General features: G+C 33.3%; 1 protein-coding gene across 2 annotated transcripts; it reads left to right on the top strand.

Annotated features, from left to right (window-relative positions):
* Positions 1 to 1,465: 1,465 nt before the first annotated feature.
* On the top strand, positions 1,466 to 25,516 carry LOC123902550 (sister chromatid cohesion protein PDS5 homolog B-like). 2 transcript variants are annotated; one of them, XM_045952313.1, is made up of 30 exons: positions 1,466 to 1,775; positions 2,137 to 2,370; positions 2,476 to 2,657; positions 3,030 to 3,156; positions 3,583 to 3,810; positions 3,971 to 4,187; positions 4,388 to 4,533; positions 4,610 to 4,767; positions 4,853 to 5,002; positions 5,086 to 5,134; positions 5,628 to 5,816; positions 6,706 to 6,876; positions 7,487 to 7,626; positions 8,762 to 8,882; positions 10,269 to 10,409; positions 10,533 to 10,607; positions 12,611 to 12,724; positions 12,850 to 12,921; positions 14,018 to 14,145; positions 15,045 to 15,156; positions 15,434 to 15,568; positions 21,343 to 21,524; positions 21,622 to 21,769; positions 21,856 to 21,990; positions 22,126 to 22,227; positions 22,336 to 22,770; positions 23,077 to 23,126; positions 23,915 to 24,012; positions 24,907 to 24,977; positions 25,061 to 25,516. In XM_045952313.1, the coding sequence occupies exons 1-30, from the start codon at positions 1,680 to 1,682 to the stop codon at positions 25,085 to 25,087; spliced, it is 4,233 nt and encodes a 1,410-aa protein (XP_045808269.1). In that variant the 5' UTR covers positions 1,466 to 1,679; the 3' UTR covers positions 25,088 to 25,516. The 2 variants fall into 2 exon arrangements, with proteins under 2 accessions (XP_045808269.1, XP_045808278.1); XM_045952322.1 differs by having other exon boundaries at positions 1,533 to 1,775; positions 21,859 to 21,990.
* The last annotated feature ends 1,050 nt before the right edge of the window (positions 25,517 to 26,566 follow it).

Below are 26,566 nucleotides of genomic sequence, written 5' to 3'. Positions count from 1 at the left end.
ACGGCGTCGGTGCTTACCGAGGAAATACCGTACGTGTACCGATACCCGGTACGTACCCGATACCGATACTCCGTCTAAAATACCATGCAACATATTCTAACCTAAACAATTTCTTTAGTCAAACACATGAACGCTGTTTCTATGCTTCCGTTTGGTTAATATTTATTTTTTAAATAGAGATTACATAAGACCATTTACAATGGTTTCGACATTCAACACTAAATTTTTCAATTCCTAATACTCCACATCATTTTCTCTTTCTTCCACCTAATAATTCAACACTCATTCAACTTTTACCCTCTCCAATAGTTTTTCATTCAACATTCTACCCCACAACTTTTTATTTCATATTATTTAAATTTAAATTTTTGTTTTTATGATTACATAAAATTACAATTATCGATTAAAATTAAATTAAAATAATAAACACTTAACAATTTATTTTTTATTTTTTTGTAATAAAAAAAATTTATTTAAATAATTGTTGGGATAATTAGAAGAATTTTGGGTGTTAAAATGATTATTGGGATCCATTTCACTAAAAAAAGACTAAAACTTCAAAATAAACACTAATAAAAAGATAATAATAAGATTAAGATAGTTGCCGACCAAAACTTCAAAAAAAAAACTTATAATGTGCCACATGTTGCCGACCAATAATAAGATAATAATAAGATTAAGATAATAAAAAGACTAAAACTTCAAAATAAGATTATTCATTTTGCCATGTTGGACCGGACCAAGAATAGTAGTACTACATAATAGTAAGGTCATTATACATATCGGTTTGATTTATTAATTCATCATTTTTTAAAAATGAAATATGTGAATCGAACCAAACCAAACGAAATCGGTTTTCATCAATTTAGGTTTTAAACCAAACCAAAAATTGGTATTTTAAATTGGTATTTTTCAGTTTGAATCTTCGGTTTAATCGATTTTTTTTTATCTACTTTGTGTATGTTTGGTTTCAATTATGGAGCAGCCAGAATTGATTCTAGACGTGTAGAATTGATTCTGGCTTGTTTGGTTTCTCAAAAGTAGAATTGATTCTGCCTCAAGAATTGATTATACTTGAAGCTAGAAATTGTAGCTTCTGATTCTAGAATTGATTTTTACACTCAAATTGTTTGTTCAACTCACTTTTGTATGAATATATCCAAACATAAATTAATTTTATCAAACTCAATTCTATCAAAATTAATTTTATCAAACTCAATTCTGTCCAACGCAAAACTCAATTCTGTCGGTTTTCATCGATTTAGGTTTTAAACCAAACCAAAAATTGATATTTTAAATTGGTATTTTTCAGTTTGAATCTTCGGTTTAATCGATTTTTTTAATCTACTTTTTTTGTGGTTTTCATGTCTAGATTCTTCTTTCTTGCATATTACATCCAAACAATGGAACATTTATTGAAATTTGTCCTTTCCTTCATACACCTTTCTTTCCTCAAACTTTGAGCAACCAAACAATACGTAAGATTCGTGTTTTGAATTTCCTTGGCATCGCGATTATTTATCACGCGCCACAAGGGCGGGATTCTCTTCCGCTAAAAAGAAACCAAAAACAACTCTCTCTCTCTCTCTCTCTCTCTCTCTCTCTCTCTCTCTCCCTCTCTCTCTCTCTCTCTCTCACCACACTCAAATGCAAATTGCGTGAACTCTTTCATTTCCACCATGGACAAATCCTCTCTGCAACTCGTCTCCGAGATCGGAACTCACCTCTCCCAACGAACTCGTCCAAACAAAGACTTCATCGTCAAATCTCTCCGAGTAAGAATCGTTTCTCGGTTCATTTCGCACTCGTTTTTGTTTCCATTTTTTTTATTAATACCTAATTCAAGAATTTGATTCTTCATTTCTTCAATTGATTGTGTTTTAACTCTATTTATGCATTAAGAATTCGTAATACACTCGTAATGTAGTGGGAATATGCATTGTCAGTGCAAACTAGTTTTACGAATCTAACATTTTGTAGTTATTATTTTTAAATTGCGGTAATAGAGTGAACTTACATGGAAATATCATGAAATTTCATTGAATGTCGGTGTAAAACAGTTTTACACTGACTTAGCATGTATGTTAAACCCATAGTAGTATTGTTATTGATTGTTATTTTATACTTTTTGTGCAGAAAGCTGCAAATGCTTTGTCTAATTTAGAACAGTCTCCTGAGCCGCAAACGGCCAAAGAAGTACAAGCTATGAAGAAACGAGAAGATGCTTTGAAGCCACTGACTGATGCTGTGGTTTGTCGCAGTCTGCTTCATCATGATGATAAGGATGTCAAGCTTCTGGTTGCTATTTGCGTCACTGAATTATTTAGAGTCAAGGCTCCTAAACCCCCTTTTGAAGACATGTATTTAAGGGTACTTGTTAACATTAATTGAAACTCGCGTCTGTGATTGTGGTTTATTTTCTTCCCATTTTTTTAGCCTTTTTGTTATATAAATGTATTTTTTCTTTGATTTCAGGATGTATTTAAACTCGTCATTGGTTTGTTTGCGGATCTAGCTGATACTGCAAATCCATTATTTTCAAAAAGGGTTAAAGTATTGGAAACTATGGCTCAATTAAAGTGTTGCATATTAATGCTGGAGATTGACTGCATAGACCTTGTTCTCGAGATGTTCAATCTTTTCTTCTCAGTTGTGAGGTTGAGATCTATGTCTACATTCTCTGTGCTGCTGCTCGTGCTTAGTTGTTTAACTCGATTTCTGAGCTTGTTATATAATTGGGATATCGACCACTTTGCTTTTGTTTGATTTGTAGAAGGTCTTTACGTTTGTCACTGAATACCGACAGTGTTTGGTTTGTGAGTCTAAAATATTCATTTTTTACGGTACAGTGAATTGGTCATGTATTATCTAGTTTCCCTTAACAATATCATAAAGTGATGTAGTGCGGAAGTTGGTGGGACTGGGAGGCTGTAGTTTGACCTTAGTAATTACAGAAAATCAGTCCAGTAATGATTGTAACTTTAATGCAAGAGTTAAGGACACCTAATCTACTTTACCCTTTTTTGCAGAGATGATCACAATGACAGTTTGATTAATGCCATGTCTTCTATGATGAGAGACATATTGAATGAGAGTGAGGATGCTTCTCAGAAACTATTAGAAGTGATTTTACGAAATCTTATAAAGCGAAAAAAAGTAAGATCCTGTTTTCGCTTTCATTTTAAGCTTAGTCTACATATTTAGTTTTATAATATTTCTTTCATGATAAACAATTTTTATACAGAGAAGTTGGTTGTGATATCAAATATTTGTGTAATACATTTTATATATTTGTCCATTTTTCTCTCAAGAATGCGTCTGTAATGCAAAAAACACGGTTCACGATTTTTCTGGTCAATTTTATGTTGGTTAGGTTTTGGTTTCCTCTTAAAGGAACACAATGTATTTGATATGCTCCTGGAATGCTTGACAGACTCCTATCCTCTCATTCTCACATTAATTAATATAGCAATTTGAGTTTCAAATTAATTAATAAGAATACCATTGCTCATGATTATGAAGTTTATGAACTGTTATTTATATACTTATATTTATATTTTATGACTTATTTTTGTCCAACAGGATACGACTTGTGCTTCTTATAAACTTGCTAAATCAGTAATTGAAACTTGTGGTCAAGAGGATGAGCTGAACTCCATAGTTTGCAAGTTTTTATTTTCTTGTATATATGACAGGGACGCTGTGGGCTGTGGGCTTAAAGAATATTACCATGAAATTATTTTTGAAGTTTTTCAGTGTGCTCCTCATATGCTTCTTGCGATCATCCCTAGCTTAATTGAAGAGTTATTGGTATATCCTCCCTTTTAGTCAAGATTTGAAATTATATACAAGCTGGGTTTGATTGGTTGAAATCAGTTTTTGATATGCTTATTCTGTTTCTTTTCTTCAAATATATTGATACTCTTATTCTTACGTACCACTTTTATCATATCTACAATCCACTTTGTAGGCTGATCAGGTTGATGTTCGGTTAAAAGCTGTTAATTTGGCAGGGAAACTTTTTGCACTACCTAACCACCATGTTGCACAGAAGTTTCATGATCTTTTTGTTGAGTTTTTGAAAAGATTTTATGATACATCTGTGGATGTAAGAATTAGTGCTCTACAATGTGCCAAAGCTTTCTATGCGGCAAATCCTTTTGGGAGAGAATCACTTGAAATCATCAGTAAGCAGCTCAATCAATATTCTTGTTTTTATTTAATGTCTGTTTATGTTATATAGTTTGGTTCTGTATTCATATTTCAATGTCCTCATAATTTCATTCTTGTAATTTTATATGACCTTTCAACCAAGCAGTTTTGTTTTTAATTTCAATGTCCTCATAATTTCATCCTAGTGATTACTGATAACCTTTTGACTGAGCAGCTTCTGTTGAAGGTCGATTGTTAGACTTTGATGACAGAGTGAGGATGCATGCGGTTACTGCTGCTTGTGACATTTGCTGTTCAAACCCAATGCTTGTTCCCGTGAAACTATTGGCTGTAGTCACCGAGAGACTTCGGGATAAAAAGGTTTGTGCTGATGAGTTTCTTTTGCCTGATCAAGGACAGAAGACATAATTCCTAACAATCAAAATACTTTTTTCAGATATCTGTTAGAAAGAGGGCCTTGCAGAAGTTGATGGAAACATATCGAGAATATTGTAAGAAATGTTGTGATCAAAGCATGTCAACTAGTGATCACTTTGAAGAGATTCCATGTAAAATTTTGATGCTTTGCTATGATAAGGAGTGCAAGGAGTTCAGGTCAGCCTATGCACTCTAGATTCCTAGTTGAATATAAATTTGAGTTCTCCTTTCATAAGTCAACATTTTTTTAATTGAATTTCAGATCACAGAGCATAGAATTGGTTCTTGGTGATAATCTATTTCCCAGTGAACTTTCTGTTAAGGAAAGGACAAATCACTGGATACACATGTTTTCTCTTTTCAGTTCTCTTCACGAAAAGGCACTGAATACTATTTTGATTCAAAAGAGAAGGTACCAATGCTAATTTGCTATGTTGGAAGGTGAAACTTTAGAAATATTTACAAATAGTGACAAATTATTCTTTTATCTTTCAGGTTGCAGAATGAGATGAAAAACTATTTGGCTATACGGAAGAAATTAAAGGTAAATTGCAAGAATTGAGTGGTTTTCTTAAAACATAGGGAAGACCATCTGGCCCCTTTCTATTTCGAGTAGGTGGAATAATAATTAGTTTTTTATATATTAGTCACTGGTGATAAAATGTCATAGAGTATATGTTGCATTTAAACTAAATTTATAGACTATTTAGTAGATGCATGGTATTGTGATTAATGAAAGAGTTAATGGAAAAATAGACTTTGTTTTACAAAATCTTATGTTTGTTATTAGGGTAGCTGTGACCCTCAAGCTATTAAGACCGGTTACTCAAAAATGGGTGAAGTATCCGTGCCAGATGCTGATACTCCTAGTTGACTAAACAAAGAGAAACTCCACAACTTTATTATGATCACAAATATCTTTTAATTAATTCTAATCACAAGTATCATTATTGTTATACATTAATGAGGAACGGTTGATGTCTCTTTCATTATAGTTATACATTAATGATACATGATCAATGTCTCTTTCTTTTCAGGCAATTTGTGCTGAAGAAACACAGAAGAAAATTGAAAGTGTGTTTACAAAAATAGCTGCATCTTTCTCAGATTCTCACAAAGCAGAAGAGTGCCTTCACAAGTTAAACCAAATCAAAGATAATAACTTGTTTAAATCACTTGAAAAATTATTGGAGGAATCAACTTTCACAAATGGACAAACCATCAAAGTATGTTGTTTTTAAATCCAATTATATTACCATCTCTTTTGATTTTATGCTTAAAATATAATTAGCCATTTGTCTAGTATTGTTTAAAAATCTAGGTATGCATGTAGCTAGAAAGCTTTTATAGATAGTACATGAAGTTGTAACTTGTATGAAAAGTATAAACCCTAAAACTACCTTGAGAATAGGATTTTGTGTTGAGAAGTGGTAGGACTCCAAAAGAGAATCTAGGCCCAAATAGGAAATTACCACATCAGCTGCTTTGGATCCTTCTATAATTTTCTTTCGTTTCAAAAGTAATATACTGATTTTCATAATTAATTGATATGTTTTTCTTTATTATTTGCTAATGTGTGATTTCTGTTCACATCAAGAAGCTTGAAAATTTGAATATATAGGGAACATTTGGTCCATTCTATGTTTTTCATTTAACTGGTTTTATATTTACCTTGTACAGGTTGAGAACCACAATTTATGTGTAATACTCATTTCTTACTTACAGAAACATCATGCATAATTTTCTTTTGTCTGTATATGTGTGTTTATAGGGAATTGCTAATTCTTCTTTTAGTATTTAATTAGTGGGACCTATTAAATTTTGACATTAGTGATTGGAAGCAAAAACTTTTGTTGGTTAGGGTTGGCATTCTGTATGATTGAAGTTGGTCTTATTGGCTACAACAGGTGCTTGTTGCATGACTATGATTTGTGACTGCATTTATAAGTTGAATCTCAATCCTGTGTCAAGTGTCTTGAACTGTAATATTATTCTGGTTCCATGGTTTCATACATTGTTTTCATACTTATTTCATCTCTAAGTGGTTGTTTGTATTTGTTTTAACCATGCTTTTTCCCTTTTTAAGTTCCATTTCTTCTGTTTTCATTTTGGCAGGATGAACTTCTTGTAATGATTGGAGACAAAAATCCAAATTATGACTTTTTATGTTCACTCTTCTCCAAATGTTCATCTAACATTTTCAGTTCAGAGCACGTCCAGTGTATTTTAAAATATCTTTCCAAAGATAAATGTGGATTTAAGGATTCTTCTGGAAATCTTCTGCTGGTAATAAAAGTTACTTTTTCGTGCATCTTAACATACATTCTTTTTTGTTTTACGGGAAGGGAGTAGAGGTAGAATAGATCATTTCACCCTGCTGCATAAAAATGAAATTAGGCTCTACACAATGCAAATTAGGTGGGTGTGTGTTAGGTTGGGGTCGGATAATCTTGCTATGATTTTTAACTAAGCGCCCGATAATACCTATTAAACCCAAAAATTTCCTAACTGCTTTAATATCTTCGGGAATGAGATAAATCATTTGACCCAACTGCATTCAAAGGAAATTAGGCTCTACACAATGCAAATTAGGTGGGTTGGGTGTAATGGCATAAATCATTAAGACATTAGGTTCTGTGAATTATGTTTTACCAAGAGAAGAAACGGGAAAAGAGAGATATGAGTGAGTCTGTGTTTCTATATTATACCACAGCACTGCTATATATACATACTAAAATGTAGTCATTACATATACATACTAAAATGTAGTCATTACATAAGTACATAGGTTATATTTACCGAATTTCTTAGTCAATATGTTGTACTTGTATTCAGGGAATATATTTTTTTTAATGTTGATTCTTTGATTAATTCTTATTCCGTTCACTCGAACAAGGCTATTGTTAGAATTTTCCCCTCAATGCTGAAAGGCTTGGAGAAGCAGTTTGAAATGTTGTTGGAGCATACAAGTCCCGTAAATGACAAGCTGATTGAGGTTATAGCAACTGCAGGTCCTAAAGTTTCTTTCAATCTGAGGTAGCTTATGGTGCTTACTACGTGTTTTCTATTATGTTAAATACTCTAAACTTTGTTTCTGACAGAACTATGCATCATAAAGTCTGCTTGAAAAAACTTACTCTCTGATCCTTACGATTTCAAAGAATATTTACACAAAATGTTAAGAGGGTAAAATAAAATATGTTTCTAGTCTTTTTATATAAGAGTATATACAATATCGCTCTAAGTTGTAGTAATAGCTGTATCAGCTATATGACAGTTGTAATAGTATCTAGCTAAGTATAGTTAGTGATAGTTATACCTGTTGTTATAGTACACCCAAGGTGTGTAGGATAAGTTGTTATTGCTGTTATTGCTAACCTACACTTGAGTGTAAGTTAAGCAATGCCTATATAAGGTTGTAATGATTCTCTATTATCAACAGTGAAAAACAGAATATTGAGATAACAGAAATTTAGTTACAGAGTAGTTATGAACTCTCTCAAAGGTTAACACATTCTACCGCTTGAGGGAGAGTTTTACAATTAGTCACATGTTAATATCTTTTTATTGGAAAAAATTCAATTCCCACATAGAATAAAGATAAGGTTTGAAATGAGTTCATAAGAAGCGGTTTCCCTCACCTTAAAAGCTTGGTTTTGTAAGAATGAGTTGGACTCAATATAAAAACCTAATATGGTTTCAGAGCCTATCAATCAGGCCACCGACCATTTATATCCACGCACCAAGCCCAATAGTGTTGGGCGTGAGGGGGTGTATTGGAATAACACAGGTCCCATATAGAATAAAGTAAGTCCTGAATTGAGTTCATAATAAGTGGCCCCTCACCTTACAAACTGGTTTTGTAAGAATGAATTATGCCCAATATAAAAACCTAATACTTTTAATTGTATCGAAACATAAATCCGATATTAGCTACTAATTAGGGAGAGATTGCTCAATTGCATCCTTACACATTCATTGTATTTATTGGAAATACATTATAAATACAGTAAGGTGGGCTCTACTTTAGACACACATATTACAAACATAACATATCCCATTGAAAATAGGTCGTTTTTTGGGCTTTACCATGTTTTATTTTAGCTTTTCAATGGAGAAAGTTTGGCTTTGACTACTATTTTAATTTTTTCTCTTTCTTTTTACTTTTCAGTGGTATTTATCCATTTCTAGAGAGAATGTGCTTACATGGAACTCGCAAACAAGCCAAATTTGCGGTCTCTGCTATCGTCTCCTCGAGTTCTGAACATTCAGTTGTCTCAAAATTATTTGAGGTACACATTTTTCGGTGGTTACTATTTGTAGCATTATAACATGTCATTTAGTGGAGGAAAGCATCTATTACATTGCATGACTAATCAAAACAACATTTTCAGTCTGCGTTTTAGTTACTCAAGAAGTAGTAGTTATTGATTTGCTAAATAATGTCAACCAGTTTTGTTAGAAAGATCTATGCTCGCTAGTCTTTCACTAATTTGTTTTTGAAATCTTGGAATTATGAACCCAATATAGATTAAGGAGTTGAAAGTTGAAGTTACATGGTTTCAACTAGAGGGATTTGAAAAATAAAGACTTCGAATTATGATTATGGTGTTTGATGTTATTGTTGATTAAAAGTTGTTGAATAACATCCCTCTCTCCCTCATACAGTTTTTAACACCATAAAATCCTTGTCTCATCACACAGTCCGTAGTAGGTACAAATGTCTTCAAGAGGTTTGGGGGCATTACCCCAACTATATTTCTAGTAAATTCCTTATAAACATATTATGAATTTATTTATTATACTTTTAAGATGAACTTTTGAAATTATTTTGTAGATGTATGCTCTAAGAGTTCATTTTTAAAATTAGAGGGATTAGTAATCTTTTTTTTTTTTGTTGATAAATTAAGAGCGTCTAGATATTAAGGTAGAGATAAACATCCCAATTGTGTCGGCATCCCCATCTTTCCCCATCCTCTATCTATATCTCATATTACAATAGCTTGTACATATAAGAAAACAAGTTATATATATCTGCTGATATATTTCCTTTTAGAGTTATCTTTGAAATTTCTAGTGACAATTACAATAGCTGAAATAATTTTCTTTGCTATGAATATCATCAAGAATCAGATGCAAAATCATATGGTTAATAAATGATTGTTTAGTTACTTATATAGAGGAATACATTTTTGATAATGTTGAGATTGAAAAAATTGTTCAATGTTTATATGAAATATGCAAAATCGTAAAGAACAATTGTGACATATGTAGTAAAAAAATAAATAAACTGTGACATATATTAAATGTTACAAATATGAAATATTATATTTTATTCTATAAATTATCTGTTTGCATACCTTCTTATTTTTTTAATTAAAAATCTTTGTAGTTAGTTAGTGACATTGTCATTTTAAGACCAAATTTTTATGAAGTCCTTGGATTAGTTGTCTTTGTAACAAGATATGACCTATATACTTCCACTCGAGGGACCATATAAAGAAAGGTGTATCTTTATGTCTAGATTGGGTATCATGTATATAGTAATTAGGAATATTTTTTTATTAATAATTATGTTGAACATATTAATATTGAGTCTTGTTTTTATATTTATGCTAGATGATTTGCTTCTTAATAATGACAGCTGACTATCTTTCCGTTGTTCTGTGTGTGCCCAGAGACTAATTTATTCTTTGAATAACGAATGGAATGTCCCAACAATTATGCAAAATCTGGGATACACTGCACAGTGCTCTGTTTCAGCTTTTGAAAGTCAAGTAGAAGAGATCACATCATATATATCCCAGAAGATTAGTCAAGTAATTGAATTTCACCATCACTAGTCTACTCATTGAATTTATTTTGCCAAAATAATGTTGATGTTCAGTATAAGTTTTTCAGCTACTTGTATTGTTCATGGAATAAGTTACATGTTTGATCAGATGGAGTCATTGGGTGATGATGATCTGACATCCTTGTATGGTACCTCTCAGTGCAGCAAATCTTGTCAATTGAAGGTTAGTATGATCAGTCTGATAGAGCATTTGGATTCATCTTGTTTATAGGTAATTTGGGGATTTCTGTTAATAGTAGGTGGTTTGCTTCTTAGATGTGACAGCTGAGTTTATATCTTTCTTGACGCAGTACGGAAGCGCTAGGTTAGCAAAACGCTAAACCTAATGGATAAAGACAAGCCGCAAACACAAACTTGTCAAAATAGGGTTTCGGAGTCCACCGAAAGAGTAATTTGGAGTCCACCAAATTTGAGAAAATTCTCTATAATTTTATTGAATGAAAAAAAGTTGCCTTCAAGGCTACAATAGTTTACCTTAAATAGTAGTGAAAAATAAAAATAACAAATCTTCTAAAAGATTGTAAAAATAAAAATAACAAACCTAGCTAAATAAAAATAACAAATCTACCTAAAATATAAAAATAACTAATCTAGGTGAAATATAAAAATAAGAAATCTACCTAAAATATAATAAAACTAAATCTAACTAAAATAATAAAATACTGAAGAAATCCTCCTACATCAGTCTCCTCTACCTCAAAAGAACTCGACCCCGAGTTCTCATCTTGATAAGGAGCCTCATCTGCTTGATACTGACTCATGCGTTTATCATAGTAGAAACTTAGTATCGGTTTTTCTTTAATTACCAAATTCTTTCTCGTTTGCTCGATAGCTACTTTTTGCTCTTCTTTTAGTCTTGTCTCATACCGACTCTTTTCTTCTTTAAAAGCTTGATTTTTCTCCTCTAACTTGAGATACAACTCCCTCCGTTTTGTTACACGTTCTAAGCTTCTAAAAATAGGGAATGAACCTTGAGTTATCCTTGATCTTGCAGTGTGCATTGACACAATAGACCAATTGCCTTCATCAACATAGTTCTTCTCCGAATCATCTCGTTCATCGATCTCCTTCTTCTCATCTTTGGATTCGTCCACTTCAACCGAAACATCTTGTTCAGCTACTAATTTAACTTCTTTCAGTTTTGTTTGATCAGAACGATCGTTGAGTTTCTGCGGAAGAGATGGTTGACTATCATCTAGGGTTTCGGTATCTGTATCAACAATATGTTCGTAGGATCCATTCTTTTTAGTAACACCAGCTTCAATATCAACAACAAATTTTATTGAGTTTAACTCTTTGTTGCCACCGATTTTATGCACTTCATGGTTCTCACTCTCGTCTTCAGGCAAATCAGTATTCCTGTTTGTTGTTTTGACCGTAAAAATATTGTTTGTCTCATGACCATTCTCAACAAACAAATCGATTTTAGTACATTCTTTTACCTCATGTTCCTTTGCTTCAAACTTATCCGCTGCGAGTTTACAAGCAACGTGTCCTTTATCTCTATGATGTCGTCGAACGTTGTTGGTGGTATTGTAGTAGGCGTTGTTGTTGTTCAAACAATTTGATAATATCGTTATTTGTGCACTCAAAGCAGTTAGGGCTGCGGTAACATCCGCGGTAAATCCCTCAAGGTCTGCCCTGGTCGCTGGTTTATCTCCCATGACTGTTCAATTCACGAAAGAACAGGGGAAACCTGCTCTGATGCCAACTGACGCAGTACGGAAGCGCTAGGTTAGCAAAACGCTAAACCTAATGGATAAAGACAAGCCGCAAACACAAACTTGTCAAAATAGGGTTTCGGAGTCCACCGAAAGAGTAATTTGGAGTCCACCAAATTTGAGAAAATTCTCTATAATTTTATTGAATGAAAAAAAGTTGCCTTCAAGGCTACAATAGTTTACCTTAAATAGTAGTGAAAAATAAAAATAACAAATCTTCTAAAAGATTGTAAAAATAAAAATAACAAACCTAGCTAAATAAAAATAACAAATCTACCTAAAATATAAAAATAACTAATCTAGGTGAAATATAAAAATAAGAAATCTACCTAAAATATAATAAAACTAAATCTAACTAAAATAATAAAATACTGAAGAAATCCTCCTACATCATTTCTGTTCTTCTGTTTGTGCCCAGAGACTAATTTATTGTTTAAATTGCCAGTGGAATGTCCCAACAATTTTGCAATCCCTTGGATGCATCGCGCAATGGTCTGTTTCAGATCTTGGATCTCAAGTTGAAGAGATCACATCATATATATGCCAGAAGATTATTCAAGTACTTGAATTAACCATCAATTGTCTTGCCTGTTACATTTATTTAGCCAGAACAATGTTGATGTTCTGTAGCAGATTTTCAGTTGCGCTTGTATTGTTCATGGAATAAGTTTCATTTTTGATCAGATGGAGTGTTTGGATGATGATCTGACATCCTTAAATGGTACATCTCAGTGCAGCAAATCTTGTCAACTGAAGGTTAGTATGAGGAATCTAATAAAGCATTTGAATTTCTTTCATCTGACCTTAGATCTGGATTTAATTAAAGGAAAAAAATTTACTTTGCTGTTGTATTTCTATCATCTTTTGCTTGTGTTCATTCCATGTCTATGCACTGTTGATATTTTTAGGGTTAAAATTGCAACTAGTTTTCCTAGAGACAATCTTATCTTTTTACATGTGCCTATAAACACTTATGCTTGTAGAAGCAATATTAGAATTTATTTGCTATTCACTACACCTTCGACTATGGGATTAATGTTCCAATGCTCATGTCTTTTAAGTATGTTTTACTTTTGACATGAAAAATGAAACTGAATGCAACAGAAAAAGGGGCAGTGGATACATAAAGTGAAAAGCAATATAAATAAAATTGAAAATCATTATCATGAACAAATAGTGTGATATTTGCATATTTGACAATAATCTCAGTACTAGTATTTTGGCTGCAATCTTGAACTTCACAGAATGTGTTATCCAACTCTAGGATTACAGAAAAAGTTAGTTTGCCCAATTTTCATCTTAATATTTTTCTTCCATAATTCAAAAGAGGATTGAAAACTTTGGAAACATCAAAGAATAAAAATTAAAGAAGAAATGGAAGTAGAATAATGAGGATTAACAGTAACGTAATCTCTCAATATTCAGGACATTAATGTGTGTGTAGTTGTGTACGGCCAAATGGATGTAATGGAGGGTAATCCTGTAACTTTGGAGCAATGAGTGTTATGTATGGGTAAAGGATTCAAAGTGAGGATTGAGTAGTACCAGAAGTGGAGGTTCTGGTTCAGTTATGATGCAAAGAATGTGTTAGTGTATCCGACTGTGCAGTCAGCAAACTGTTGCTATTTTGTTTAGTTTGACAGTTTTCTGTTCAGTCTGTTTTGTTGTTGTAGGTGTGGTTACGGACAGTTACTATAAAGGATGGATACTATTTAATACTTATGCTGATTATTTAATTTTTTCTAATTTTTTTAACTTATGAAAAAAAGGAAGATGGTGAATATTTTACGTGGTGTGCTTTGTATTTCTTCCATAATGGCTTTGTAATTTCTCCGGCATCCTTATTTTGTAGATTTATGGGCTGAAAACACTAGTAAAATGCTTTTTGCCTGACCAACGGAACCAGACAAAGCGGAACATTAACGGACTCTTGGATATTTTATCAAGAATGCTACGGGAAACTGATGGTTTTGTTAATAGGTACACATGCTTGTCGTATGATTTTTATAGTTAAGGGAGAGTGTTGTCAGATGTAATTTTGGGCATGCCTCATCCCACCCCTCAGCTTCCGTTAGTGTATTTTTCCTTTACAATACCTGTTGGAAGATAGCTTCCGGTAGTAGCGCTTGTCTATATATTCAGATTGTTGCTTGTACTCTACAGTCTATGCACAATTGAATTAATAATATTCAGAATAGTTTTCTGCACATTGATTCATGATGATTTTTAACTGTGAAATGGGACTAGCTAACATGCAATATAAATATATTAGAAGAGCATTAACTTCCATGCTATCATTATACCAAGAGAATATGAGTGGTTCGTAACCTGTTTACAGGAAACCTGGTGCTATAGCAGGGTGCTAGCATCTAGGAAAGTGTTGAATCCATTACATTTGTGGATCTATTGTAGGCAGTCTTACCTTGTATCTGCATTCCAAAAAACTGATTTTATGGCTCGAACCCTTGTTGTCAAGTCTCATGGAAGCAACTCCAACCATTGCCTCTTGGGTTTTTTCCACCATTTCATAATAGTTTATTGCTTGTTTGAAACATCAGTATCATCTCTTTTCGATTTTATGACCTTAATACAGCTCGGTATTGCTCAGTTGCATCATTTTGAATGAGATCACATACAAAGGATTTGGGAATTAATGAACCCCTAAATTACCTCTTCAATAATATATAGTTGGTTTTTTTTCCGCTTAGATCTTGGTAAATCCTGGTAGGGACTAATATAAGAGATTATCTTATTTATGTAACTTAAAACTGATTTGTTAAAACTTTTCTGGTTGATTTTCTATCTCTCTCCATGTCGGTTGATGTTCACTTAACTATTAAACTTGCTTATGAACTTTGTTTTTTGTTCACTGAATGCAGTGAAAAGGATAAGGCTCAGGTCAGATTAGCTGCTGCAACAGCAATTCTTCATCTTGCTAAGAAGTGGGATATAACTCCAGAAATTTTCCGCTTCACTATTTTGATTGCAAAGGTATGTATACTACCCTGTCCGTTTGAAATAATAGGTGTTTTCCACTGGTACAACGTGATACAACTAATGTTTTGAAGTGTTGTGCTTCCTGAAAATATTTAGCTCTCTAGAATAATTGAAAAAGTATTCATCAGAAGGAATTAGGTTCATTTATTTTACGAGAGGCCAGCGTCATTATTTCTTATGGGTTATACTATAAATTGTTTACCGATTCTCACTTGTTTCATAATTATATTATTCATTTCAATTTTTAAATGCACCTCCTTTTGTATTCCAGGATTCTTCTTCTTTTGTTAGGAGCAAATTTCTTAGTAAAACACAGAAATTGCTGAAGGAGCGTAAATTACCTATCAGTTTTGCTTGTGCTTTTGCATTGGCAATGACCGAGAGCATTGGCGATCTGCGGCTTCAAGTATGTTTATTCTTTTATGCATGTCATTTTTGCTATTTTTTTTTGTATTCATATTAAACTGTATTACTGTTTCTCATGAACCTACTATCCCAAAAGTTTAAGCTGGTAAGAAAAGAAACGTGAATGACTTATATATTATGTCTTTAGCACATCCCGTCATGTAAGAATACTCTGGACTTGGATTATGTATAATGCACCAGCCTTCCATACCTTTTACTATTACTATAGATCTTATTTGTCAGAAAAATTGGAGTGACAAGGATTAAACTCTAAATCATCTGGTTATAGCGGCTTTGATACCATTTCATGAACCAGCTATCCTAAATACTAGTTGTTTGGTGAAGGACATATGAAAGTTTTCAATTTTCATATTAGGGTTACATATGTTTTTAGTTCTTACAAAGAACCTATTTTGAGTTTAGTATCTATATCTATCGATAAATTTTTATTCATTTTTTGTCTCTAGTCCCCACACATTTAACAAAACAGAGTGCTTTTAGTCCATGTAGAGGGACTAACCTTGTTTTTACAAAAGTTGTATTAAATCATTAAAACATTTACCTATAAGGCAATAATGTCAAACATTATTGTAGAAAATAATAAGTGAATACTGTTTTTTTTTTTTTCCTCAGCTCAAGGCTGGTTTAAATAGGAAGAGTACAAACATAAAAGGAAATAATAGATAAGCTTAGAATCTCCTAGAAATAACAAACTAGGAAACTAAATATTTTCCAACACCCCCCCTCAAGTTGGTGCATAGATATCTATCATGCCCAACTTGCCGATCAAATGCTCAAAGGTGGGTCTTGCTAAGCTTTTGGTCAAGATATCTGCAGTTTGCTGACTCGAAGTTACAAAAGGTAGACATATGATTCCGGCATCTAACTTCTCTTTTATGAAATGTCGATCGATCTCAATATGCTTGGTTCTGTCATGTTGAACTGGGTTATGAGCTATGCTAATATCGGCTTTACTGTCAGAGTATAATTTCAACGGAAGCTCAATTTTCATCTTAAGCTCTTCTATGACTCTGTGGATCCATAATCCTTCACAAATACCTTGAGCCATAGCTCTAAACTCAGCTTCTGCACTACTTCTTGCTACAACTCCTTGTTTCTTGCTCCTCCATGTCACAAGATTACCCCAAACATAGGTACAATATCCGGAGGTTGATCTTCTGTCAGTGACTGAACCTGCCCAATCAGCATCGGTAAAGATAGACACATTTCTTTCATTAGTCTTCTTAAAAAATAATCCCTTTCCAGGATTTGCTTTCAAATATCGCAGTATCCTATAGACTGCCTCAAGATGTTCCTCAAAAGGAGAATGCATAAACTGACTTACTACACTAACCGAGAAAGCAATGTCAGGTCTAGTGTGTGACAAATAAATCAGTTTCCCAACCAATCTCTGGTACCTTCCAGTATCAACAGGAACACTACCTTCTTCCCAAAGTTTTGCATTAGGATCCATGGGAGTATCTGCTGGTCGACATCCACTCATTCCTGTTTCTTTCAATAAATCTAGAATGTATTTTTGCTGGGAAACTAGAATACCATCTTTTGATCGAGCAACCTCCATACCAAGAAAATATCTCATGGATCCCAAGTCCTTGATTTCAAAGTCTAATGCTAATTTCTCTTTTACTCTTGCCATTTCAACTATATCATCTCCAGTAAGGACGATATCATCAACATAAACAATTAGGACAGCAATTTTTCCATCTTGGGAGAACTTTGTGAACAAGGTGTGGTCAGCTTGTCCTTGAATGTACCCTTGTTTCTTCATGGAATAAGTGAACTTTTCAAACCAAGCTCTAGGAGACTGCTTTAATCCATACAAAGACTTATTTAGTTTGCATACATTTGATCCAAACTTGTCTTCAAAGCCAGGAGGAATGTCCATATATACTTCTTCTTCTTCTAAATCACCATTGAGAAAAGCATTCTTAACATCCAACTGATGTAGGGGCCAATCTAAGTTAGCAGCAAGAGACAAGAGAATTCTGACAGTGTTCAATTTTGCAACAGGAGCAAAAGTCTCTGAGTAGTCTATACTATAAGTTTGAGTAAAACCCTTAGCCACCAATCGAGCCTTGTACCTTTCGATTGACCCATCTGAATTATACTTCACAGTAAACACCCATTTGCATCCAACCGTCTTCTTGCCATCCGGTAGTGTCATAACACTCCAGGTTTTGTTCTTTTCAAGAGCTTTCATCTCCTCAAGTACAGCTTCCCTCCACTTTGGAACTTCTAGAGCAACCTGTACATTTTTTGGAATCTCTACACTAGACAATTTTGAGGTAAAGGCAGAAAAAGACGAAGACAAATTTGAATATGATATAAAATTGGACAATGGGTATTTAGTGCAAGATCTAATAGGTTTTCTAACAGCCACAGGATCATCGATATCGGGATACAAAATACGACTCTCAGAAACAGAGATAGACTTACCTTTTCTTTTTTTAGGAAGTTGATCATCCCCCGGTTCAGATTCATGACAGTGTTGAGATGTGGACTCATCACTTTCTTTGTGATTCTTTCTCACAAAAACCTTTCCTTTCCAAGTCTTGTTTCCTGCTTCAAACCTATTATCTTTATATGACTCATTATTTTGTGGCATTTCAATTAGATCATCATTATCATTGTTTTCAAGATTCTCATTGTTTTCTTCATGAGAAAATGTAGGCTCGGATTCACCAAGCTCACTACTCATAACAGGAGTAGGATTAGATAAAGAATCATGGCCATTTTTCGTTGGTGCAGAAGTATAAGTCTTAGAACTTTGTGATACCGGCAAAGATAAATTATTAAAAAAACTCATGTCCTCAGTTTGAAACGAGTTAAAAAAACTCATGTCCTCAGTTTGAGACGAATCTTCATTTAAATTTCCCCCCTGAAGATGCGTGTCAAAAAAAGGTTTGTTTTCAAAGAATGTAACATCCATGGTGACAAACATTTTCTGATTTTTTGGATCAAAACATTTATATCCCTTCTGGGTTGGAGAATACCCAACAAAAACACATTTTATAGCACGCGGTTCAAGTTTGCTAATATTCTTATGTTCATGAACAAATGCAGTGCAACCAAAGATTTTTAAGGTCAAATCGTTTGAAACACGATCATTAGGAAAACATTCTTTGAAAATATGAATTGGAGTTTTAAAATTAAGAACTTTGGAGGGCACTCTGTTAATTAAGTATGCAGCAGTTAAAACTGCTTCACCCCACAAATAATTTGGTACTTTACTTGCGAAAAGTAAAGCTCTAGCCACCTCCAACAAGTGCCTATTTTTTCTTTCTGCAACTCCATTTTGTTGGGGAGTGTTAGGACATGAACTTTGATGCACAATTCCATTTTCACGAAAAAAATCACTCAACATTGTGTTAAAATATTCTTTGCCGTTATCACTTCTAAATACTTGAATATTTGTTTGAAATTGATTTTGCACCATTTTAACAAAATCTTTTACGGCCTGACAAACGTCAGATTTCCCCTTTAACAAGTACACCCAACAAACTCTTGAGTGATAAACCATTTTTTATGAGAAAGTGTACTCGTTCGGTTAGGGCCCCAAACATCACTGTGAATAACAGAAAAAGGTTTTGATGGTTTGTAGGGCTGTAATGGAAAATGAGAACGACGATGTTTTGCAAATTCACATGCTTCACATTTAAACAAAGATAAATCCTTATTACGAAATAACTCAGGAAATAAGTGTTTTAAATAAGGAAAACTAGGATGACCTAATCGTGAATGCCATAACATAACATCATCATTATTATTATTCAGAACTAAAAAAGATTCAAAGCATGAACTTATTGGTTTGGAAGGTAGTTGTGATTCAGGTTCAATGTCGAAGTAGTAGAGTCCTCCACTCTCCTTAGCACTACCAATCATCTTCCCCGAGTTCAAATCCTGAAAAACACAATGAGTACGAAAAAAATTAGTTTGACAATTTCTATCTTGGGCTAATTTACTGACAGACATGAGACTACAAGATAGATTTGGGACATGAAGAACATCTTTAAGGGTTAGACTTGGAGACAACACAACCGAACCTTTACCCGCAATGGCTGAAAAGGATCCATCCGCAATTTTTATTTTATGGTTACCTGCACATGGACTATAAGAAGAAAACAGAGTAGAATCACCTGTCATGTGATCACTTGCACCCGAATCTACTATCCAAGCACGACTGGGACTGACACTAAAAAGGGCAGAAGTACCTTTGAGGGCAACAGAGCCAGAAAGAGTGTTAGATTCAAGAATTTTGTACAGTCTGTCTAGTTGTTCCATCGTGAATGAAAGCTGAACTGAAGAAGACTGATGCTCTTGATCAGAATTACTGGCTTGGAATTTATGACCCTCACCTCCACCTTTGTTCTTCTGATTTGAAGGTCGCGGAAGACCATGTAATTTCCAACATTGAAAAATAGTATGTCCCAAACGATGACAATATTTGCATTCACGACGATATTTGAAAGTGGATGATCGTCGTCGAGAATAAAAAAACGTCATAATTAATAATCTTAGCCAAGTAGTACCGGAAGCAGCAAAGAAAAATTAAAACCGGTGAACAGTAACCGCGTGAACAGTACCACGAGTGAACAGTGCTCGTGAACAGTACGTGTGAACAGTACCACAAACGAACAGCTCGCATGAACAGTGCCAGCGAATGAACAGTGCCGCACACAAAATCAGTTGTCGTGGTCAGATTGTAAACACGACGGCGGCTAGGGTTTTGCGGAAGCGAGACCCCCAAAATCGGGAGCTCTCGATACCATATTAGAATTTATGAGGCCTATACTCAACCACAAAAGCTAGCTTGAGAGTTGAGGTTTGCACTACACTTATAAAGGCTATCTTTACCATATCTCTAGTCAATGTGGGACTTCTAACACACCCCCTCACGTCCAGAACTGAACAAGCTGGAACGTGAAATCAACAACAACGGGTGGCCCAAATATGGGAGGTCTCCACAACAAACAACAAATGGATCTAGAATAGGCTCTGATACCATGTAGAAAATAATAAGTGAATACTGTTTTTTTTTTTTTTCCTCAGCTCAAGGCTGGTTTAAATAGGAAGAGTACAAACATAAAAGGAAATAATAGATAAGCTTAGAATCTCCTAGAAATAACAAACTAGGAAACTAAATATTTTCCAACAATTATAATAATTAATTAAATGGCATACTATCATAGTTACATGATTATTTTTTTAGGTATAGATAGAGGAAAAGAGTCTGCCGAATAATTTATTATAATAATATGATGTAAATGACGCATTTGTAAGCATCCTAGTAATGATTATTTATACAAATACTGAACTCAATCCTAATAATTGAATTAGAAAACGGACCCAAATATATAAAGAAATACAGAGACCATATCTTACCAGTATGTAATCTTTTAAAATAGAATATACTCCATGAATCCTAAAATGACAATAAAATAATTCCAAACATAGTAAACTTAGATAATTTAATATACATCTGATTCTCTACTTTTACCCAAAAATGCGAATAAAAAGAAAATATGTAGGGTCTAGTAGAGAAAAATAAAAAATAGGGTAAAAAGCTAAATTGCATCATCTGCTATGCGCTTTGCTGAAAGAGGATAATGTAATGTTATATTTCCCGAGCCCCATAACGTTGCAGATATTTTCTCGATATTTCTTTGGTTATTGTTATGCTTTAGAGGCTGTTTTGTTATTTGGCTGTGGTATGTTTGTCCTATTCTCAATGGTTGCTGATTCTGCTCATTTTAGAACGATAAACATATGGCAGAATTTATTAAGGATTACAGTATAGCAGCTTGCAAACGACAATCTTCTTCTGTTCGCGTCGATTACCCTGCATACGTTTTGGTGTACTTGATTCATGTGCTTGCTTGGAGTAATGACTTTCCCGAAGCCTGTCAAAATGAAGAAGTCTATGCTGACCTTTGTAGGTAATATATTGTTATTATCCAATCTCATTTTAATTTTACTAATTATGACATGATTTTTAGCGCTACTGATGGTAACACAACTGGTTTGCTTTTGTAGCCCACTCTTCTTTTTCCTACAGGCATTGGTTGATATTAGTATTGTCAATGGTGACCGGGAGCTTGTTAATGACGCTGTCTTGTATATATTTAGCATTTTTCAAGCAATCAGAAAAACTGAGGATTCTGTTGATTCACATGCAACCATTGTAAAACATTTTCAACATGTTCCTTAACTACTGTTTTTTTGTGGTTGTTGTTGTGTACAAGTTAATATAAGCTTCATGTAATGCAGAAGCTGCACAAGCTGGCTGAAATTGGCATATTTACTTTAAAGGCATTATGTCCCGGTGAAATTTCTGTATCACAAGTCCCGCGACAAATTTTGCTGCCTAAGTCATTGTATAGAGCAAGTCTCACTAGGGATGATGTGAGTTTTCTGTACCAATTTCTTTGCTTAACACATATTTAATCAGAGCACATTTTTTATTTATTTAAATTTATACAATTTAGTTTGTGTTATTCATGAAATTCTATTTTTTTTTTGTGAATCTGTTAACTGCAGGCTAATTTAAAATGTCCAACGTGCTTTTTTGATCAAAGTTTTCTAAGTAGAGTCTTTGACATGCTTAAAAACTCTGGTGCCTCTCAGACATATGCTCAAAAGGTATATTTGATGTAGGAACAGTAGGCTGCTGTAAACTTTTCATAGTTCATTTTGGTAATGCAGTTTATTTTTATTTATTTATTTATTTAATTTTTTTTTCACTTTTAGCCTGCGAAAACACTTCCTAAACCTGCTCGCAAGGGTCAACAGGACGTCCCAAGGTCCAAAAATAATACTTGCAGTAAGCTGGACTTGGCTTCGAGCAAACCAGACAGTTTTCCAAGGAGTTACATAACAAATTCTAATACTGTGAAGCCAAATATATCTTCAGAGAAAAGGAGAAAACATGGGCTTCCGTCTGATTCTGGATCAATTGGTTTGCATGAATGCTCTACAATTGGGAAGCAACAAAAATTACCATCAAAACAAATTGAAAATACTTCCGAAAGAAACCGGCTTTCATCTAGTGGTTCTGTCAGCTGTAAGGATTCACTGGTCGAATCACGTGTGCTGACCCGTAAATCGAAAAGAGCTGCGAAAACACATACTGTTCAACATTTCAAATGCCCTAGAACCAACCTCAAAGATACATGTGGCTCTAAGGTTTGTGGATCAAAAGATAAATACTAACAAAATAATAATTGCATAATCATAAATGGGGCCTATATGCAAGTAGAGTAGCTAACAAAATTTTTGCCTTAAATTTATACTTAGGGTCAGCAAGAGCCCTAACCATTTATTTGAATGTTTTCTTTGTTACATTTGATGTTAGATGTTAGATCACAACCTTATAGCAAAAATTTCATTTTGACTGCAGCAGTCATGTTTTATCCTTTTAGTTTTCAACGTTGCTTTAGTATGTTTCTTGTGGAAACAATCCTTATGAATGTCATTTGACTTTTTGTGTAGGCACGAGGTATACTGGCAGATGTTTCAAATGAAAATCTTATCTCCCACTGGTGAGTTTTATTTGATGACAACTCTTACTTTTTTAAATTCAATTTCAAATTTCATTGAACAGTTTGCAAAGGATATCATAACTAGTTCTTTGTATATTGGGTGATATTTATGGTCTAGTGCAAAACCAAAGAAATAAAAGTGATTATTGGGGGGAGAGGAGTCCTGTGATAGCTGACACTGCATATCTTTATATGAAATATAATTCTTGAAATGATTTTATAATATCTTTGACTTCTGACTTCTTCCCGACAATTATCCAATATCTTGACCAACAAATAACTATAGGGTATTTTGTAGTTTAAAGAGTAAACCTGAGTAACAGAATATGTTCTAGACTACTCTAAACTGACAGAATACACTAGAACTGGACAAAATTGATGGTTGTAGACATGAGTTGCTTACCCATTTGTGTTCTACTTTTGTTGTTTTGTATGTGGTCCCATCTTTGATGTCATGTGCAATTTTTTCCAACACATTGTACACTTGACAGTTGATATCCTGCCTAAAAACCCACATTTGATGCTAAAAATAACACCATACAGTTGTCTTTTATACTCTAAAAATTTTATGTTTCTTCAGCTTAATGCCAACGCTGGTTCCAAATATCACATTTTTTTGTGTATAGCATTTTAATTTTAGCTCCACAAGGCTTGAACAGCCTATAAAGTTTGAACACTTTATCAGCAAGACAGCAAAACCTCTCGTTTTCCTGTATGACTTAACTTTTAAAATGCCCTCTTTTTTTATTTAAAAAAATATATATAAGGGTAACTGTTGCATGTTGCAGTGATCCTAGTGAACATTCTTCTCTCAGTAGTATAAAGCAAACTACGGATACAGCAGGATGCCTAGCAGCCAAAGAGGGAACATCTCTGTGCGTAAAAAGTAAGTAGTGCAACAACTGGAAAATATATCTTGTGTTGGAATTTGATTGCATGCTATCTGAAAATTTTATCAAATGGTTAACTGACTCTCGATTTGACTTGGCAGCGTCAAACATTTGGGCTAGAAATAACAACGGTTTAATGGATTTTTTTTTGAACGGCACGGTTTAATGGAAAATGAGAGTAAAGAATCTGAATAATTATGATAAGGATTTAGTGTTTGATAATACACTTAAAATATTTCACATTATCATCCATTCATGTGCTTATGCATCATTAAAAGTGTTTTGACTAACTCAAAAGTCAAAATATGTTGACAAGGTGCTCATATGTGTAAGGTCAACAAATACTTGGATCAATTTGGAAATTTATGTACACGTGAATCAAAATCAGAACTCTTGTTATATCTGTAAAAAATTGTATTAATTATTCGGTTACATTGTTTTTATTTTATTTATTTATAAGCAACAGTTACTACTATTGTAGTACAACTAAACTATGTTAGAAATAGTCAGAACAATAACATTCTAATGTTTTTAATGTGTGTAGGACTGAAAACAACCTGGTCCAGCCATTTTGGGTCGGGTATAACCCTAACACGCAATAAAAATAATGTTAAATATGGTCCATTTTATTACTAAACATTGGGGTTAGGGGTGAATTTGGTTTGACCTTTAGGATACTCAACCCTTTCCATGTACGGCTTCGTTTTTTTTTTTTTTTTGTAACTCCATGTACAGCTTTTAATGATGTTGCATATCCTCAAGAAGGATAAACAAGTTATCATTGCATAAGTGATCATTTTGTTATCATTGCATAAGGAAGAGTAAAGAATCAAATGATAACCCTTTAGGTTATGCATATCCTCAAGAATTTTCTTTCAATGATGTTGCAGATCTTGGTGCAGCGAGTGTGAGCGGAAGTGAAAAATGTACAGAGACAATAACATCAGAAGTTGTCAATACTGTAAGTTTTGCCCAATATATTTTGTTGCACTCTAGCAAAAGTTGTATTTGGCTCTGTTTGAAATTTATTTGCTTATAATCCAGGTTAGAAGAACAAGACGGAAAATATAAATATCATGCAGTGTTCCCGGTTCCCACCTTCAATTACTAACACCGATTGATACATATTCTAATATACGATTATGATGCCGTTCCATTCACTGGATTCTTTTCTCTTCCTTGTAGCGATTGCCTTCTTGCGGAAATTCTGACTGGTGAAGGTATTTTTATTTTTTTGAATGGCAACTGGCGGAGGGATTAAGTCAACAACCTGACAAAGTTCTGTAAATTATAGCATGCTGAATAAAGATATCTTGAAAAATAGTTACTCTAGGTTATATATCAAATGCATTTAATTGCAGCATATATATGCATGTTATGATTCTCAATTGTTAACCAAACATGGCTTCTTCTAATGCACAATAGTTAAGTAAGTGTTGTATGGTGCACAACTTTTTTCCACCATTAGATTATAAAGAGATCCACTGAATGTTATAGTAATGTAACCACTATTGATGTAGTATAAATAGGAACCCAAACAATCCATATATAAACTGAATGTTATAGTAATGTAACCACTCTAAATTATAAAGAAACGATGTAAAAAACGTAAAATTCATTATATTTCTTAATTAATCTCATGTGCCAAAGTTTCTTATATTTTGAGCAGATATATATTATGTGCATCACCGCCAAATAACGTGTGAAATAATCACATCTATCTAACATTCATTGTGATGTTAGACGGATCGTAAGGCATCTCATATATGAAACATAGCTGTGATCATTTAACCAAATATGAAACATTATTTAATCCAATTAATATATTGGTCATTGGATTGATATGAAGGCTTCATTGATGCGGTTCAACTACTGTCTACTGTGATGTTTCATTCACCATTAGTATCACATTTGATTGATCACACATTTAATTGATCACTTCCAATATGAAACATCAAAATTAACTGGCTTTGCTTTGAAAATTTCTAACTTTGGACAGAATTGTTAGTATTAGCCGTAAAATTATTATTTCACTATTATTATAATATGTTATTATTATTATTATGCAGATGCATATGTTTATATCTACTTATTTTTTAGAAAAGAAAAATTTATCAAAATCATTATTAATTTATCAAAATCATTATTTAAGTCATATTGCAAAGTCTAGATCATAAATGACACAAACCTTAGAAATGAAAAGGAAGTAATTCATACATTTCATTAGAAACTTATTAAAACACCGTTAGAAATATCTTCAATCTATATCAATCATTTTTTATTTTTATTTTATTTTGATCTTTAAACCATATTCCATGCGAAGAGCACTATAGAAACCTTTGGAGTTACAGAGTGAAAGTTTTATTAATGATAAATTTTGGTATTATGAAAAGTTCAGTCCAAAAAAATAGTCCAAAAAAATGTATCTTTTTTATATATAGGTATATATATATATATATATGTTGTTATTATTATGCAGATGTATATATCTATTTATTTTTTAGAAAAGAAAAATTTATTAAAAGGATAAGGCTAAAACAAAATGTAGAA

Source organism: Trifolium pratense, linkage group LG1 (assembly GCF_020283565.1).
Source record: "Trifolium pratense cultivar HEN17-A07 linkage group LG1, ARS_RC_1.1, whole genome shotgun sequence".
Classification (NCBI taxonomy): Eukaryota; Viridiplantae; Streptophyta; class Magnoliopsida; order Fabales; family Fabaceae; genus Trifolium; species Trifolium pratense.
The sequence above is the reverse complement of the archived record's forward strand: the minus strand, read 5'-3'. Positions and strand labels throughout refer to the sequence as shown.